This window comes from Diadema antillarum, unplaced genomic scaffold (assembly GCF_040938485.1).
Source record: "Diadema antillarum isolate AM-2024a unplaced genomic scaffold, OU_Dant_1.0 seq00001381_RagTag, whole genome shotgun sequence".
In the NCBI taxonomy this organism is placed as follows: Eukaryota; Metazoa; Echinodermata; class Echinoidea; order Diadematoida; family Diadematidae; genus Diadema; species Diadema antillarum.
In genome coordinates, this window is record NW_027272139.1 from 229,753 (window position 1) to 249,062 (window position 19,310).

The 19,310-nt window shown below is 39.8% G+C and overlaps 1 protein-coding gene across 1 annotated transcript; it reads right to left on the reverse strand.

The window, feature by feature from the left end:
• Positions 1–1,349: 1,349 nt before the first annotated feature.
• LOC139708882 (uncharacterized) lies at positions 1,350–14,083 on the reverse strand. The gene is made up of 4 exons (XM_071620845.1): positions 13,812–14,083; positions 9,006–9,182; positions 3,265–3,402; positions 1,350–1,549 (listed from the first exon to the last, which is right to left on the reverse strand). The coding sequence occupies exons 1-4, from the start codon at positions 13,900–13,902 to the stop codon at positions 1,350–1,352; spliced, it is 606 nt and encodes a 201-aa protein (XP_071476946.1). The 5' UTR covers positions 13,903–14,083.
• Between the last annotated feature and the right edge of the window lie 5,227 nt (positions 14,084–19,310).

Genomic DNA, 19,310 nt, shown 5'->3' on the forward strand with positions numbered 1-19,310 from the left:
ATATCAGCCATGATTATTAAATCAAATATAATCTATCGTTCCTTTGCTCTTTGGTATGTCTCGTACGTGTTGTACAAGCCACTTTGTAAATGAGAATGATAGACCGTAATTTAGAAGAAGTCTGTCTCAAACTGTTGGGAGTAGAGATTTAAAGGGCATAAGTATAAATACTGATTCGCAAGAACATCACCTAACAAATGCAAATATTATCCGATAGGCTCTCGCTTCATCATGTAAAAATCTTGTAGCGACGTTAAATGGTGCCAACTCCAAACGGCTACAAATACAGTCAAGGACTATAGGAAACGCCTGATAATTGAATATACATATATACACATATATATATGTATATATATATATATACATATATACATATACATACATATATATGTATATATATACATATATATATATATACATACATACATACACAAGAAAGAAAGCATGATCTATCACCCTTAAACACGATTATTTCAGTATTTCAGGCGATGCCTTAGTTTATACATTACACTGAATTATTTGTTTGCCCGAATAACAATGCCCGTTTCATTAGAAACTCATTTGATACTCGATTAAACTTTTCACTTTACAACATAGTCTAGAAAACAGTAGTGTAATAATGACATAGATTGCACTTACACAACTAACATTGCAATCAATACTTATCACTGAAGATTATACGTAATACATTTGAAATCTTACCATGCCGGCTTCCACATGTTTACTAATGCTTTTCATCAAGGGTGGGACAATTCTTCCAGGGAAGCCCGTGGACAAAGTTTACACAAAAAGGGTTTCTGTAGCAGTGCCCTGTAGCAATATCTTCAGACATAGTTACGTGTTCTATTGTATAATGCAGTGATCGAAACCTCCCATTTTAAGATCCCCGTTGAATGTATATATTAAAGTGCACTCCGTATGATACATAAAGTATATGAACAATAAAATGAGAGGAGTGAGAGGAACGCGTGTAACCCTTCGTGTGCTGTGAGTATTGATTGGCAAAGAAAACCACATAGCATTGTAGACACTGTCTAAAGTCCCTGGTACAAAAGGGTTAATGACACTCCCGCCCTTTTCCTACACACATGGACATCTCCATTAACAAAGGTACTGAGAGACGATGGAAGATATTAAGTATTAGGTAAGAAATCAATTATGAACAACTGACGTCCACAGTTTCCAACTCCACGCAGATTCAAAGAGCATAAGGTTGAGACGGATTACATAGTTCACTATCAAAAGTTCAGAAATATTTACAAGCTCACCATTTTTTTTAAATTTCGTGAGCATTTATTTACAATGCGGTGTATCACACCCGCTCAGTTTTAAGGAATACGATGGTTGGTTCAGTGTGGCCGTGAGCCCAAGGAGCGCGTCCGTCTCAGCGTATTTCGTTGTCGATATCGTTGAATCATCAGCCCGAGTTCTTTGACACCTTCCAGGAGACCTTCCCCCTTGGCGGCGCTGGCGGCCTGTAAGAACCATGGATTCTGGCACAAGGTGTGGAGTTCCAACTTTTCGAGAAGTTGGTAGATATCGATTGCACCTGTGGAATAATGAACATTACAATGATATAAAGAAAGGTTAACTAATATAGAGAAAGAGAGAAAAGTACAAGAGGTTGCACTAACTTGAGGTATTTCATCCCAGCATCAAGCATTAAGATATGAATCCTTATGAAGAATTCGAATTTTTTTCTTCGCTTTATGACACAATGTACCTGGTGGAAACCGTTTGCAGACTATTATGGGGCGAACCACGAGGGTTTGGCATCTTTCGCCCGTTTTTTCTTGTGAGGATATAGGTAAAGGTAGGTAGACAACTTTATCGAACTAGCTACCTGCTCTTTGCAATGAAGGAATGACGCGGGATATAAATTTAGTTTACCAGCGTGAGTCACGTGAGTCGTGACTAACTCAAAACACACGACCTCCATTTTATGAAGAAAGCGTCACACTGCCTCGAAATTGGGCAATGATAGATACACGATAAGGGAGGCGTCACACTGTCACGAGAGTGATGGCCATACGAATATGGAATTTTCAATTTCCCACGAAGTTGGCCCCGATCTTGGTAAAAAACAAAAAGCGAAGTACAAACGATGCCTATAGGCAGATAAGAATGTCACATGATGACACCCAAACCACACTAGAAGGCTACACGAAGATGTGAATCTTATTGTAAAATGAATCTTCGCAAAATCTGCGGTCTATTTTTTCTCTTTTTGCTTACTTGTGCGCCAATGACTTTGCTGCTGGTCACGAAGTTGCTCTCGGAGCCAGAGAAGCTCCATCGGCGACCATAAGATGGCTTAAAATACCCTCACGAATGACAGGGAGTTTATACGATCAGAGCCGAATTTGAACATTTCCTTTATAGCGTGTCCATCTTTGTTCTACTTCGGGACAGTGTAACGCCTTCTTCTTATGGGTTCGAATAGAACACCCTTGGACATTACCTGCTGTGTCTTGAGTCAGGTACATAAAAGAGCCCTTGGAAATGCTGGATTATTGTAATAGCAGAGCCCTCAGGGGAAAATGGATCTCATGCTGAAGAATAAGCTTTATAGCCTCTTCAGCGCCGTCGCCGTGTCACGGCGATGTACGACCAAAAGTAATGGCCAGATTCTTACAGCTAGTATAGATATTAGCCTGCTCTTGCACTGCCATGTGATCGTCTATCAAATATCGCTTTGCACAAGAACAGTTTGAAACAACATCACCTTGATCAAAGACTACCCGCAATATTTGCAGAGAATAAACGAAAACTTCCTCCAAGAAATTCTTGACCTACGCTCAACAAGCTCGCTTTTAAGTAGGTTCCTTCATATTTCTTTAGCATTCATTCACAGATTCCAAACTTAACAGATCGACCACTATTTTGTTTTACATATTTGCAATATTCTATGTATGTCATGTATTTCATTTAATTTTGTTATATTTGATGTACTTTTTCATCGAGAAATATGAAATTAAATTGAAATTGAAATATATGATATTGATTGCTTTAAGATATATTAATGCATTACGAAACAAGTTACGAAAGTTACAAGACACATTGGTTTTGTATTTACTTTCATCTAAAGATATATCAAACTATATACAAATGTAGACATTGTGTTGTTTGAAGGTTGCTTAAAATCAAGATCAGTCAGTGAATCAATCAATCAATCAATCAATCAATCAATCAATCAATCAATCAATCAATCAATCAATCAATCAATCCATTCATCGAATTCAATCAGTCAATCACCAGAATTACCGTTGAGTTCTTGCTTGTTGGCAAACACCACGACAGGAACGGCACGAGGAAGACCCTGTAGCTGTACGATCTTAAACAGGAAATCTCGGGCATCGTCCAGGGACGACATGTCGGCGCTATCCACGACAAAAGCTATACCTGTAAATGTGAAAACAATTATATTAGCATATAATATGATACTACAATACTGTATCTATGGTATTGATAATGGACAATTAGAACACGCAAAAAAGAATGATAACAAGATTTCTAGAAATTGTCGTGTAGTACTTTTATCATTATGATCATTATTGTAGTTCCTTTCATTTTTGATATCATTAGTACTATTGTTATTATTATCATTATTGTTATTATCATCATCATTGTTATCATTATCATCATGATTATCATCATCATTGTTAATTTCATTATATCGGGTTCGAGTCCCGGTGAGTTAAGCTATAAAGCGAGAATGTTGCAGTCAGGCCGTACAATATATTCTCTCCCTTGGATATATAGGTATGGAAGCTCCGAAAGGACAGATCAAAGTACTGTACTTCTTTTCACACAGAATTTACACGAATTTTACAATCATTGGAAAACATATTTTCAAACATTTGCACGATTTATCGTGAAATTCTTGCAGAACTTTTGCAATGATCTTTCAGGGTTTCCATATACATTATGTAGTATGTGTGAGAGAGTCATAACCCAGCACCCGCGTAAATGTCATTGTCACTAGGCCTCAATGGACACGTTAGCTTCTCAGTTAGCTTTCAAGGTGGTAGAAACTATCAAATTTAACAGTAAAATTCTACGTGAGGTATTTCGATAAGGAGCTGCCTCATTGCATATAAGGTTCGGCTTCGGGGTCACGAATAGATATTATTTTCATTTCAGATGTAGAAGTAGCATTCCAAATTTTGACTAAACTTTTACCGCAAATGACATTAAATATCGAAATAACGAAAAGTCAAGGAAATTATGCATGATTTATCACAATTACACAAAACACCATCTAGTGGATACTTTCAAGTTGTAAGGCACTCTTCAAATTCAAAGAAATAAACAAAACAATTTAAAAGAAAATCACTTCTCTCTGTAAAGCAAGAATAACTGTTTCCATAAAAAAAAAATGATACAGGTATAACAATGGTAACTTATAAGGCTGGTTGATAAGTGATATTACTAGAAACAATTTTGAAGCTTTACATAATGACTCCTTATGTGACCCCGAGACACATTTCAATTTCCCTAATCATTTCCTGTAAATCATGACGTCATAAACAGCCCCTGTGTAATGACCTGGGACAGAATGATGACTCACCTGTCCGTCGAACTGAGACGGTCATCATGTACCACGGTGCCAAGATTGCTAGTGCTAATTGACTTTAGCCTCGGCACAAATCTCGTTTTTAAAGGCATCATTCAATAAGTTTGTTTGTTTGGGGTATGGGTTTTTTTCTTTAGGGGGGTGGGAAGTAGTCGAAATATCTGAGAAAAAAAGGTCATATGCGCAACCAGTGTCTTTGATACTGTATACGAATAAAGTCATAAAAGATATTCTGTTGTAAAATAATTGTTGCTTGCCAACATTGTAGAGATGTGGATGACCGGATTTACCCCACATGTCTCCCCCTTATATAGACAGCTGTGTTGGAATAGATTAATTCGAAAACGGTCTTCGCGATGCAATATTTGTTCTTTGATATTTCATAGATATAATGCTGGTAAGATTTTTCGAATGTGCTTAATTCTTCATCCACTTGAACATCACTATGCTATTAGTTTAAAAGAAAAAACACAAGGAGTAAAGCAGTGTCGAAAACCGATTGCACAGAGCTACAATGTACTTTAAAAAAAGAGAGAGAGAGAGACAGACAGACAGACAGACAGACAGAAATACAGTAATGGAGAGAGATTTGGGATGCTGTCATTTGCTTTATTGATCCTTGCATTGTATTAACAAACGGGTTGTATAGCCATTGACGTTTTTTTAAATCCTCACTTTCAACAAACTATTCACATAAAAGATGATAACATTAACGTAAGACTTCGCGGCATCCTGTCGCAAAACGACTTCTGAAAATGACTTGAACTTGGTCTTGGAAGCTCTCCAATACAACAACATCATATCTGTGTGCAATAATGCAAACAATTATGGGAATCCTATCACGTTACTTTTCGTGCCAAACGTTCGGTGTAAACTGCGAGATACTTGAAAGTTTTACAGTGGTGTTGGCAGCGCAAAAGGAAATGTGAATTTCCAAGCACACTGGCACCTGCTAGAAATATGAAAGCCGCTTTTCTTCTGTCCGTCGTTTGGTTTCTGATTATAGTTGATGAGCGATCCATCGATTTACACTGTGATGTTATCACTGTTCCCACAGGCAGAACGAAACTGAAGACAACGTGGTTATATACACGCGCCATAAAATAAAAGGGATAACCGGCATCTTCAATTTATCAAGAGAACAAAGAAAACAAAGAGAGAAGGAGAGAAGGGGGAGGGAGCGAGGGAGGGAGGGAGGGCGGAGGGAGTGAGGGAGGGAAGGAGTGAGTGAGGGAGGGAGGGAGTGAGGGAGGGAGGGAGGGAGGGAGGGAGGGGGGAAGGGAGGGCGGAGGGAGTGAGGGAGTGAGGGAGGGAGGGGGAAGGGAGGGAGAAGGGAGGGCGGAGGGAGTGAGGGAGGGAGGGAGTGAGTGAGGGAGGGAGGGAGGGAGTGAGGGAGGGGAAAGGGAGGGCGGAGGGAGTGAGGGAGGGAGGGAGGGGGAAGGGAGGGCGGAGGGAGTGAGGGAGGGAGTGAGGGAGGGGGAGGGAGGGAGGGGAAGGGAGGGCGGAGGGAGTGAGGGAGTGAGGGAGGGAGGGGGAAGGGAGGGCGGAGGGAGTGAGGGAGGGAGGGAGTGAGTGAGGGAGGGAGTGCGGGAGGGAGGGAGGGAGGGAGGGAGGGGAAGGAAGGGCGGAGGGAGTGAGGGAGGGAGGGAGTGAGGGAGGGGGAGGGAGGGAGGGGGAAGGGAGGGCGGAGGGAGTGAGGGAGTGAGGGAGGGAGGGGGAAGGGAGGGCGGAGGGAGTGAGGAAGTGAGGGAGGGAGGGAGGGGAAGGGAGGGAGGGAGGGGGAAGGGAGGGCGGAGGGAGTGAGGGAGGGAGGGAGTGAGTGAGGGAGGGAGGGAGAGAGGGAGGGGGAAGGGAGGGAGTGAGGGAGGGAGGGAGGAGGGAGGGAGGGAGGGGGAAGGGAGGGTGGAGGGAGTGACGGAGGGAGGGCGGAGGGGAGTGAGGGAGGGAGGGAGTGAGAGAGAGAGAGGGAGGGAGGGAGTGAGGGGAGGGAGGAAGGGAGAGATGGAGAGGTTTGCCTTCATCAGGGTAAGTGCACAGATCGCATCCAAACCGCCATACCAATAGCCACCATACTACAGTAATTACCACCATACTACAGTAATTACCAAATTCGGAGCGAGAAACTTGTTCATCTCATATTGCTCGTCTATTACGTCATTTTCAGCAGGATCATAATTAACAATGATGACCACAGCCTCTTAAGGCTCGTAAAATTAGTTTGATCCACTTCTAATCTCAAAAAACGATTTCACAGAATAAAAAGAAGCATGGAAGGAGTAACTTTTTTTTTCAGTTGATATCATAACCGTATGCTTTACATGATATCACTTCTGTGGTAACTATCATTAAGAAATTTACTCTATTTTTCTTTGCTTTGGGTTTTTTTTTTTGGTGGTAATGTTATCTTGGTCAGAATCATTTCTCCCGCAGAATAGAAAGATCTAGCTCCTTTTACTGTCTTGCAAATATAGAACTTTGTGATGGAGCCACAAATATAGGCTTAGGAATAATCATGCGTAATTGAGGGTGCGCCTGCCATTCCAATCTATGTATTACCTTTTCCTGTTAGCCTCGTCTCGATGACCATTAAGCAATATTTTGTTAACATAAGTTAAGTTCAGTATACAAGCACTGTCCGCGTGATGCTAATGTCATTTTTACGACATGGTGGGTCACAAAAATCCGCAACTTTTTGTAGATCTGATGGCGCTAATAGGGTTAAAGGGTTTCCGGGAAGATCTTAGGCCTACCTAATTATTTTATGGCGTCTAATGTCCATGTCACACACCTTTCCTTTTTATTTGTGTATTGAATAACATTCCCCAAGAGCTGTCCTGGACTGTCATCACTAACAAGCTAGTAGTTAGTTAATGTCATACAGAGTATCATAAAATCTAATTAATGTGACATTAATATTACACTGATTGACATTTACCACAAGAAAAAAGAAGGCCACTGACATCAGTCGGCGCACAGAAGGGCACATTGTCTAAACGAAATTATCAATCATGATACTATAACTAGCAAGAGTAGAGTGGGAGGCACTTAGAATCCCCCAGCCAAAATATAAATTTCATAATATGTCTCTTCCTAGGTAGCTGCTAAATTCGATGTATAATTGTTGTTGTTGTCTTAGTTGTTAATGTTATCATTCTGGTCGATAGCCGGCAAGCTTGGAGGCATATCTCTGAGAGGACAAGTGCAAATTCTTGGCGCGTTCATACTCCCGCTTTTTAAGGCATTTGCCGACAACATAGAGATTGCTTCCAATAAGCATGTAGGAATTCAATACAAAAAGATAGATTGGGATCAACATGAACACGATGGGTGTCCTGCCTAGCCTATAGTGAAGCAAAGTCAATAAAGATCAAAAGATGAAAACACAAAAATTCCCTGTCAAGTTTAACTTCAGTATAGTTACCTTGCTCACTGTATGAGTGGTAATTGATTGCATCAGGCAAAACAGATGAATTGTCACGGTCTATAGATGCACATCACGAGACCGACAACCACGAATCACACAGCCCACTGGTATCGCAGGCTTGAGTTCGACACTAAGCAATGTCTTGTAATGTCGAACTCATGGACTGTTTTACCTAGAGTCGAACTCATGGACCTTATTTGGCTAGTGTCGAACTCATGGGCTGTATGACTCTTATCTGTATGACTCATGGACCTTTTATGTCGAACTCATGGTCTGTGTGACCCCGGGCTACGGTCTCTATGATGACCCCGATAGGTCAAGATCTGCATGTGAAGGGATGGTGTGAACCATGAAGATTAAGCTAAATACCACAAATATTTAGCATAGGATTTACTTTACTGTATATCACTGAGTAACTGTTGACTTATATTCAGCGAGAAAACTCCATATGAATGCTTTGTAACCGCATTTTTTTTTTTGTTGTTCGAAAGGAGACATGTCCTGTCGGTAAACTGTGTTTCACTTTCAAAATGGTATCATCAGTCCTTGTCGACTGAACAAGATACAAAGGTTTATATTGATTATAGTATTGATTAACTGTTACACTCAATGTGATAGATGCCTACTACTCCACATGCTTATTGTGCCAGTGTGTGTCATATATCTCTCTCTTGTTTTGTCTCCCTTTGCCTTGTTTTATTTTTGTCCATCTCCTGTGCTCGTAAGTATATAGTATTCATGGAAGTTTGCTCTTGCGACATCGGGGAAACCCCCACAAGCTCACACTTTTTCATTCATTCATTTCATTCATTATTTTTTATTTCCAACAGAAACATATGAATATTTTACAAAAATTGAATACATACATTTCATCTTATTGGGCACGACTCTATCTATTTCGTCATAGATAATTGACATAAAATTATATCATATACAGGACTTTATACAACATAATGATCTGAATGCCTCTGCAGAGTACCATTGTTGCCGAGGCGCTGGACTCACCTTCCGCATCCCTGTAATTGTGCCAGTGTCGCTGCCGGAGTTTGGGCCAGTCGCCTAGGTCCAGCATGGTGAAAGTCAGCCCCGGCACTGGAGTGAACGTTTCAGAGTTGAAGCCCAGAGTGGGCGTGGTAAATACCTGTTCCTTTAGCATCAGTCGATACAAAATGGTCGTCTTTCCTGCACGAAGTTCAAAGAAGGACCAAGAGTTGGAGCGAGATGAAAGTGTGCTTGAAGTTTGAATATACTATGCACGTAGCAGGTCTATTGTGAGGGCAAAGAGAAATGTGGATTGAGTGAAAGCTGCAACATCAGTAGAACACATCAGTGAACGTTTGAGGAAAATCGGACAATCGATGCAAAAGTTGAGAATTTTTAAAGTTTTGGTGTTGGAACCGCTCGACTAGGAGACTACTAGAGGTTATAATGTCATGTGTGGACAACAATATAAAAAAAATACATATAACGGGAATTCCACAAAATGAAAAAACAACACTTTTCTAGTAAAATGAAGGAGCACTTGTCTAACCGCTTTCAGAAAGCAGGGGGAATAATATTGCTACACTTGACGATTATGTATTTCATATTTCATTTCATTTATTTCCACATTAAAAACAACAATCATTACATTTCAAGTCATAGTATAAACATATTCATTGTGGGGGACCAATTAAAGCCTTTCAGGCTTGTTGGGAATAGGCCCCAAAGTAAATACAAGACTTTCTCAACTTACAATATATAGATACAAAATATATAGAACACAAATGGTGCACAATCAAAGCAGGATGAAGAAGGAAAAAGAAGAGAGTAAAATGTCAGTATCAAGTTGATGGAATGTGTAATTTTCATGAAAATTTTCATGAAAAAAAGATTGTCGAATTCCCTTTTATTATCCTTATATTGTTGTCCACACATACATCATAACCTCTAGTAGTCTCCTCATCCAGCGGTTCCAACACCAAAACTTTACACCGATTGTCCGATTTTCCTCAAACTTTCACTGATGAGTTCTATTTATGAAAGAAATATGTTCCAGAAATCATTTTTTATTATCATGACAAGTGTACGGATATAGTGTATGACATAAGATAAATTTCTTGTGATAAAACACTCCAGATGGCATAGAGAGAGAGAGGAATGACGTCTATGAAAGAGATCGTTACCTCTGCCAGGAACTATGGTAATAGACTCATAAATCTAGAATCCATCTTTCAATGTGTACTGAATTCATCGGAAGAGGTCTTGAGTGGTATACAATCACCCCCAAGAAAATAACATATATATATATATATAAATCATGATCCCAAGTATAGTCAAACTGTAAGCACTAACCAGCTTCAGGCATATATCAATGGCGAATTGAAATATAACTGCCGTTTCATTTCCTCTTCAATTCGTTTTAATTCTATTGTTGAATGCTTATGGCATATTCTACTCTTCCGTATAGTGCCTCATTCATCGGGTAGATGTTATACATCATGACCATATATGGAATATAGAAAATTGATTGCGATATCTATCGAGTGGAGCGAGACTCTCCTGTTCTGCAGGACACTGCCACCAAAATTTGAGAATTATGGTGACGCTACAACATGTAGGACTTTAAATCTGCCAGTAAGTATAATTTTCCGTGTGAGGACGACTGGACAAAGAGTCTCCTCTGCAGTGGACACAACACATTTGCTTCAACTTTCATCCGCCAATTACAGGGACTAAATTAGATAATTCGCCCCTAAGCGCAAAAACATCACGTCTCTGAGTGATCAACATTATCGGAAAGAGTGAACTACGGGTATTTAACTTCGGAGAGGCACGCTAAACGCTCCAGCACACCAGATGCGTTCATCTGGGTCATCCAAAGCTCGTGGAACATAATCGGAAATGTGTCATCGTCTGATGTGGATAGCTGACAACGGAATTCATGTCGACACGCGTACGTGTCACCGCCTGTGTTATGTCCGTGGACGCACAAGTAACACGCAACACCGGGGTTCCCCATCAACTTCAGCGCAATTGCCCCGAGCCCTGTCCTATAGATTTCAGGTATCATATAACTATTATAGTGAATTGACTGAACTCAGAAATGAGAGAGAGATATGGCAGTGATCTAAGGAAAGACAAAGGAAGATAGACAGTCAGATAATTTACTAGAACGACGACACAGTATATGATGAAAGCAAATGATACGGATAAAAACGCGATGTTAAACCCCTGTTTATATCTAATATTGTTTCTTGTACACTCTGTTGAAAAAAAGTGAAAATAAAGTTTTAGTATGAATTTGAATTTGAATACATAAGAGTTTATAATAGAGGTAGAGAGAGAGGGGGGGGAGCGAGGGGTATTTGTGTGGTCATTAGAGTATCAGAGACATCAGCAAACCAGCTTCCCACCTCAACTTGCAGAACTTATTGGGATCATTCTGAAGATAGATGATTTATATGGGGATTCAGACCAAAACTTATTCATAAAGAAATTTTCGCTCCCTTGATTCTCATCATAATAAGCCTGGCCATATCAACAAACAACAAACTGTCAATGACAGGTTTGATTGATGTATGCAGCAGAAATTGACATGAGTACTGTATACCTTCTGACGTTGGATATTGCAGATATTGCTACAAGCATGTCTTTACAATAATTATACAATAATAAGTCAAGGGTCAATGCCCCCCTCCTCCCCCCCCCCACCCTCTATTGGACGACTTTCACTGAAGAGAGATATATGGTATGATATCATCCCATCAACTAATTTGCATATGCCGGAGGTCTGTAGCTGTGAACAATGTCGGTTTGGAGATAACATATGAAACTTTAATGTCATAATTGGAAAATATTATTATGAAAAACGTATGCTTTAATACGTTTTTCATTTTCATGTCCACTTTGATGCTCTGACTCTGTTCGTTTGACTGTTTTTTTTTTCACTCTGTCAAAGTGGGACTATGATCTACTCTCATTATGTGATGCAGTAAATCATGATTTGGTTAAAATGAATAAATGGTTGAATGCAAATAGATCTCTCTGTTAATATTGACAAATGTAATCATGTTATTTGTGATCGTGTACACGATCAGCTGATTTGACGAAATTCAATCTTATTCTTCCACATGTTGATGTAATAAAAACTCTTAGAGTATATCTGGATTTTAGACTATCACGGAAGTATATATATATGATGTTCAAAGGAGAATTTCTAACAATACAAGTATTCTAAGCAAACTTCACACATTTTTTCCGAGAAACGTCATATCATATCGTATCATATTGTACACTCACTCTTCCTTCTTTTTTTTATTGTATTGTAACCTTAGCATTGGCAAACACATCCACTTCAAATATAAAACATTTGATACTCATACAAAATAAAGTAATTCGAATAATTTCAAGAGGGCAGCCACGATCACAATGTTAAACCACTTTATTAGGAATTGAAACTTCTTAATGTTACTGAGCTCATGCAGTATACTAAGTGGGTATCTTCCAATGGGTCAATGGCCTTCCGTCGACTCAATTCCATGATCTGTTGTCATTTACTCACTCTCATTGTCAATACAGTACCCGTTCCTTTCTATCTTCGCACCTGCACATACCACGTCACAGGACGCTTTCATATCAACATCATGTCAGATTCACTGGCCCAAAACTCTGGAACGAATTGCCACCCCTCATGAAAGCTGCCAGTTCGCTTAACAACTTCAAAACCAGATTAAGGAATCCTCTTATTTCATAACGTTGTTTAATATTCTGTAATATTCTTTTACGACTTAGCGTATGGCGTTGTGAATTTATGTAATTTTTTTCTTGTTGTCACTCTTATATAGCTGCATCATGTATCGCTTTACTGCCTGATGGCTGTCCCCCATTTTCCATTCTCTGTATACCACTGACATTCCCCCTATACGTTTGTTGGGTTCCATGTCCCTATTATCATTGATAATAAGTCGAAGTTGATGCCTCTGTCAATGACAATATCCGTATGTCCTTGTCTTTGTTTCTGTTATTGTCTATATATGTCTCTGTTTCTGTCTTTGTCCTCAATTGTCCTTACCACGATTTTGTATTTCTATTTACTATTATATCCTGCGTATTATGGAATGTAATACTCATCTTATAATGTTAAGGGCACACTCGTGACAAGTTTTTGTACTTCTTGAGATATGCCGCCATGCAGCATTTTCAAATTGATCGCATGTTACTTGTACTTATGTCCATCTTTGCTGGAAATGAATGTCATTGCGCCTGAACCTTGACCTAAATTATACGTAATTATACGTATATCACACTATTCACGACTATGAATGTTGGACAGTTGCTCTTTCAAGCGATAATCAACACTGAATGCTCACTGTATAAAGAATATACAAAACGAGAGAAACGCAACACACTGATAAAGGAAATAATTCCAAAGAATAAAGTTCAGTTTACTCATGTCATTAGCTGAAGTGTTTCCACTTGAACACATCTCAGAAAATATAACTATTTTGATTCCTGGACACACACTCATCCTGTTATATGATGAGGAAGATATAATTTTCATGCTCTATCTCGTGTCAATACTATGCCAACGTTTATTTTTTTTATCGCAAGCGAAACAGTTTAGAGTAGATACTCAGGGATAGGGGAAACAATGAATCTGTGGTGTTGAGAGTACTTGAGCTCATGAACATGCTCCTTGTGTTCTATGCTATACTCCCTAAAAAGCAACGACTACAGATGTAACCTTAATGCTTATAATAGCTCGTCTATTTATATTTTGAGACTGTTATGGCAGCACGGAGTATTATACATGTAGTTATACATACTTACCGGCACCGTTTAATCCAACAACTAGAACCTTCATTGGGGTCTTCGACGTATTTTTCCACTGCGTGCCGAACCCTGAAAGACAAGCCCCCATTTTTCACAAGAAGCGTGTGCTTTCTGCACTGCAGTGACAAGGATCACCATCAAGTCAAAGTTCCTATAGTTTCTGGGTTTAAAAGAAAAATGAAAGCGTTGGCTGAAGTTTGTCCTATCTTCACATCGATGCTGTGGATGTTCTTCAGTGCTTCCAGAACGTAGTAAAGTTGAGGATTGCCGTTCAGGTTTACCGATCTTTACAGAGTATATCAATCAATCCTTGAGGCGCCACCAACAAGGAGAAAACTGATTAGTAATCTGAAAAGTGTTGCTTCTCATCGCAAAACACATATCGTAATTGAATGAATATCACATCCGGTGCTCAGAGTCTTCATAACTTGATAAAAGTCGAGGAAAACTGATCCCAAATTCAAGGTAAAACGCTATATGCTCTTGTTTTCTCGAATTACTGAAGTGATAAGAGAATAAGTTCCTTTGCAGTATTCCATAAATCACTCACAATACCAATCAACAGTTTAGGACCCGATGTGTTCGTCTTGTGAGAGCGAGATCAGCTTTTCATCTTCCGTGTTGTGGATTCGCTCGCGATTTGTCTGCACTGTCAACCACTCACTTCTACTGATAGTAGGCTGCTATAGAGGCGAGACTTTCGCTGTGACACACACGACTGGATGACGCATGTCTGTTGGAGACGATGTGCCTAATTCGTATGCGTGCAGGCAGGACTGTCGGTGCAGGAACAGGAGGGGTGTACTTCCCCTTTTTCTGATGAGCTGTGACGTCGTTATGTAAGACAGCAGCAACCTTCGACACTTGCGCCGTTTTCCTAATTCTATTTCTGTAGCGGACGTTACGTGTTGAGTATTGATTTCGTTCATCTGTAGATAATATCTTGTCATTGATTTATGAAACATCCTGCCAACAGCAGAGATATACATGTATTTCTTATTCTGTTTCTGTCATCCTACAAAGTTCTCCGTGGCTTTTTAGTGGGACCCTCCATTTCCAGTCCCATCATTGTACAATGCATATGTATATACCTTAAAAATGCAATCATGTTGTTACTCATCATTCTCATGATCACATGTACTTAGCTAATGTACGTTTTTGAAATTGTTACAAATATGTTCTGTTAATGCATTGTATATAATTTTCCCTGTTTATTTAATGGAAATTAAAATAAAGTTGAATTGAATTAAATTGAATTGAATTGAATTGAATTGCTGAACGTCTTCAGTGAAAGTGTTTGCTTTTATTGATCTTTCTTTTTTTTCTTTTAGCCAATACCCCTCCCCTTCCTTCCGTGGTCCAAGACAACATACTACACACCCATCAGATTTATATAGGTATCATTATTTTAGATTATAATGAGTATGCTTGTCTGTTGTGCGGCACACACAGGTTTCATGTTTAGTCATGATATCAACATAATTCTCTCACATGCAGATTCACATCTAATGTTTCAGTGGCAGCCATTAAGCTGTAGTCCAGCTATTATAAATGTGTGTCCTCTTCCATATGTATTCAAATACTTTCTTTTTCACTTTCGCTTTTGTACCTCTTCTCTTCTTCTCTTTCCAAAGAGTTGATAATGTTTAAATTTTCAAAGAGTTTGCCCTCTCTTCTGTTCTCCATGTGTGCATCTCAGTTTCACTGTGCTCAATACCAAGAGCTTTTTACACTTGTAAATTTTTGCTTAGCCCCGGACCAACGGTGGGGCTAAGGGGGGGCCTTAGCCCCACCGTTGGTACGGGACTATCCTTAGCCCACTTTCTGTTTACACTCGTTTTTGCCAAAGTGGGCTAGCCCCACCGATAGTACGGTACTATCTGGCCCTGCAAAATAGCAGGGGTTAGCACCGCAATTGCGGTGCTAGCACCGCAATTGCGGTGCCAAGCAAGTGAGTGTAAACAGAACGAAAAAATAATCCTGGGCTAAGCGACGGAGACGAAGTCCGACCCTCACTGACCAATCAGAAACGAGGTAATCAAGTGCTGCCGGTGCGTGCGTGTACGTGTACAATACACAGCGTAATTATGAATATTCATGTGGTTTGGAAAGTCCGGGGCTAAGAAATACGAGTGTAAAAAGGTCAGTTTTCTCCTTAGCCCCGGACAAGAGATAGTACGGGACTAATTGGCGAGTGTAAAAAGCTGAATAAATTGGTACGGGACTAACGATAGTCCTGGGTCAGAGAAAGTCTGGGGTTAAGAAACACAAGTGTAAAAAGCCCTTTATAGAGTGCGGTTTGCCTTTTGTTTCGCTTGGGGAGAACTTTCTGGCGGGCATCCCCGAACTTGCGGCGGAAATCTGCGCGGGCACGGCAGCCGCCCTAATTGGCACTTCCGATCAACTGTCGATATGTTCGCCACCGACTCTAGCGTGCAGCCAGACGATGGATGATCATATCAGCTGAAGAGAAGTTGACTATCGATTCCTCTATCGATCATACAGGGAAACAAAGAGAAGAAGCTGTATACCCAAAAAAAAAAAGCAAAAATGATGAGTGTTTACGTTAGTATCATTTTCAGTATATATCACAGGAAGATTTGCCAAAGGCAAAGACGGATGCACATGTACACACTTACAGACATGCATGGGCCTACATACACTACAGATGGAAAGAGAGAGAAAGAAAGTGATAGGTTGCACGGTTGTATAAATATAAATAGCTCGTGCTAAATCCATATGATATTTATCTGAATAAGACATTATTATAATTCCCTCGTACCTTCAGTCGTGTTTGATGCACAGAAAAACTAAACACTGTATGATTTCACTTTTCATATGAAAATGGTCTAGTCATTTTCCAAGATTTGTGAGAGGGAAGCAACAAAGTATCTTAGCTGACATTGTTATTCAACCTGTAATTATTTCGATTCTATCGAAAAGTACGATACTGATAGCTTTTTTTAGATACAAAGCTAGAGAAGCTTTAATCTCAAGTGACGTCACACTCTTGAAGTCCAGACAAAAATCCACCTGATAAGCATATTGGACGTCATAGGAGATACATGCTAATACCTCATAGACTTTATGATATAGGCCTGGTATACGCATCTTTTATCCCTCAAGCCATAAAAGTTCAGTGACCTTTCTCTTTTGCGAATGAGCTCCTCTTCTTGTCTTACGGGACTTCTCTTTGGAATGGGCCAACCATAGAGCCCCATGTGAGCCCCACATGTGCCAACAGAGCATTGATCTCAAAAGCTATTATCTCTTTGTATCTCCGGTTAATGAATTATGTTCCTGGTTTACGTATGAACGGTTTCTCGAATCTGTCAGTGTACATAATCCACTTAATAAAAGAGCTAACAAGGGAATTCCGTTGTTTTGACAGTGACAACTTTGGTACTCACATGTTCGAAGATGGTGACACTTAATCAAATTTATTTTACCGGGAGAATTGGGGCGGCACATGTTCCGGTTGTACAAATTGTTTTGTGTCATCAAGACTTTACCCTGTTAGCAATTATCAAAGCATTTAATATTTACAGTGAGTTTGCAGATTGCAATATTTGTTCGCATCTCGATTCCACATGCTGTTATGACTGGTGATGTTTATTGTTATTAAAGAGTTTTGTTTTGTTTTTAACACACGAATTCCAAACACCTAGATGTTCGTTAGTGAAATGAAATAAAATAGGGTTCGTTAATCCGAACATTGATTTTGTAGCGTTATATTCTAAACGTTCGTAAATTCCGATGGTTTGTTGGTCTGAAAATAAAATAAGGTCCATTATTCCGAAGGTTTGGTTGCGGACCAAAATTGATTTAAGGTTCGGACTAAGGAACGTTATAATTTTCATTTTCGGATTTACCAACATTTGGGATAACAAAATATAAATAAAATTATTCTGAGAAGAGCATTTTTCGAAAAAATTATTCAACATAAACTCTTTCAACCTTCAATTTTCAACATTGCTTTTTGACAAATTTGAATGATGATTTTTTTTTTCAGCTATAACTTGAACATAATACCCAGAACGGCCCTAGTGTCGATTTTTCGTCAAAATAAGCACTACCTGATGTCTTTTCAGCTTTGTTGGACTGATCTTCTGAGTGTTCGTACCTGTGTCATCCCATACAATGAGCCAGACACCCACGAGACTAAGGGCCTACGGCCCACGAACTCGACATTGAAAGAAAAAAGTCCATAAGTCATACAGCGCATGAGCACGATATAACGAAAAAAAAAAAAGGCCTGTCAGCTTGACACTCGGCAAAAAAGGCCCACGAGACCGACACTGCTCAAGCCCCGTGGTGTTTTATGTCGGTCTCCCGTCACGATCTGGACCTCGCTTATCAATTTTGATGTTATTCTCTCTATCTTTGTCTCCTTGAGTCTATTTCTGTAAGTATCTGACTCTCTTTGGTCTACACTTCAACCACTGATTTTCACATCTCCACTTCTTGTCTTTGATTTACCCTCCCCTTTTAATAGTGTAAATAGGCATACATAACTGTAGTGCTAGAAACGAATCTTTCTTTGTTTTATTTTGTTTTGTTTGGATTTTTTTTCTTTGTGCTCTCATATTTTCAACGGTAGATAATGCGACTTCTGTTTACTCCCGTCCAGGCACAAAAAAAAGTGTTTTATTTTGTAAAACTGCACGCTCTCAATGACTTCGGCATCTCTGGGATGGCATCTCTGGGATAGCATATCGCGTGACAGTCGGTGAGTGCAATGTAAGATGTGACCCAGTGGCCTCCAGAGGTTAGAACACGCGGTGTCGTAGTATCAACTATTCAAGACTTATCAACATGCAGTAATTCTAAATAATGATAAATCAACAAAAGTACATCGCAGATGATGTTACTGTTATTATCAGTGTGTTCAATGCTCACGATCAGTCGACTGAGTGTCAACGCGGAAGTGGCAAGAGATCTCCAGATCACGGCCTTTTGAGGAGAGCCACTTGAATTTTCTACGTCATGATACGGGGTATTATCAAGACAGCACTCATACTGGACTCCAGAAGGGCGGAGGAAGAGGGGGAGACCCAAAAACACATGGAGAAGAACTGTGGAGAGAGAGATGAGGGACCTGAACCACACCTAGTGGACACTATACAGCGCCTGGCCATGGACAGGGCCAAATGGCGCACTTTTGTTGCTGCCCTATGTGCCCATGGCATAACGGGCAGTAAGTTGATACGGGGTGTCAAGACATTAAAAAAAAAAGTTTGGGGACATTACCCTAAGTCAGTGCGATATCTCGTATAAAAGCTCTAACGTGAACATGACTTTCAGCTAGCATTAACCCTTTCATTGTTTGCTCTTAGTCTGGTAGGAAATTCAAGAGTATAGAAGTATATAGTAAGGCATATACTGTAGACGGACAGACACTTCTATCGACAGAAATTAAACGTACTTCCATATTATAGTCATTCGTAATGTTATTGATCATCAACTTGAAGATATTCTGAACAATTTCGCAAAGAT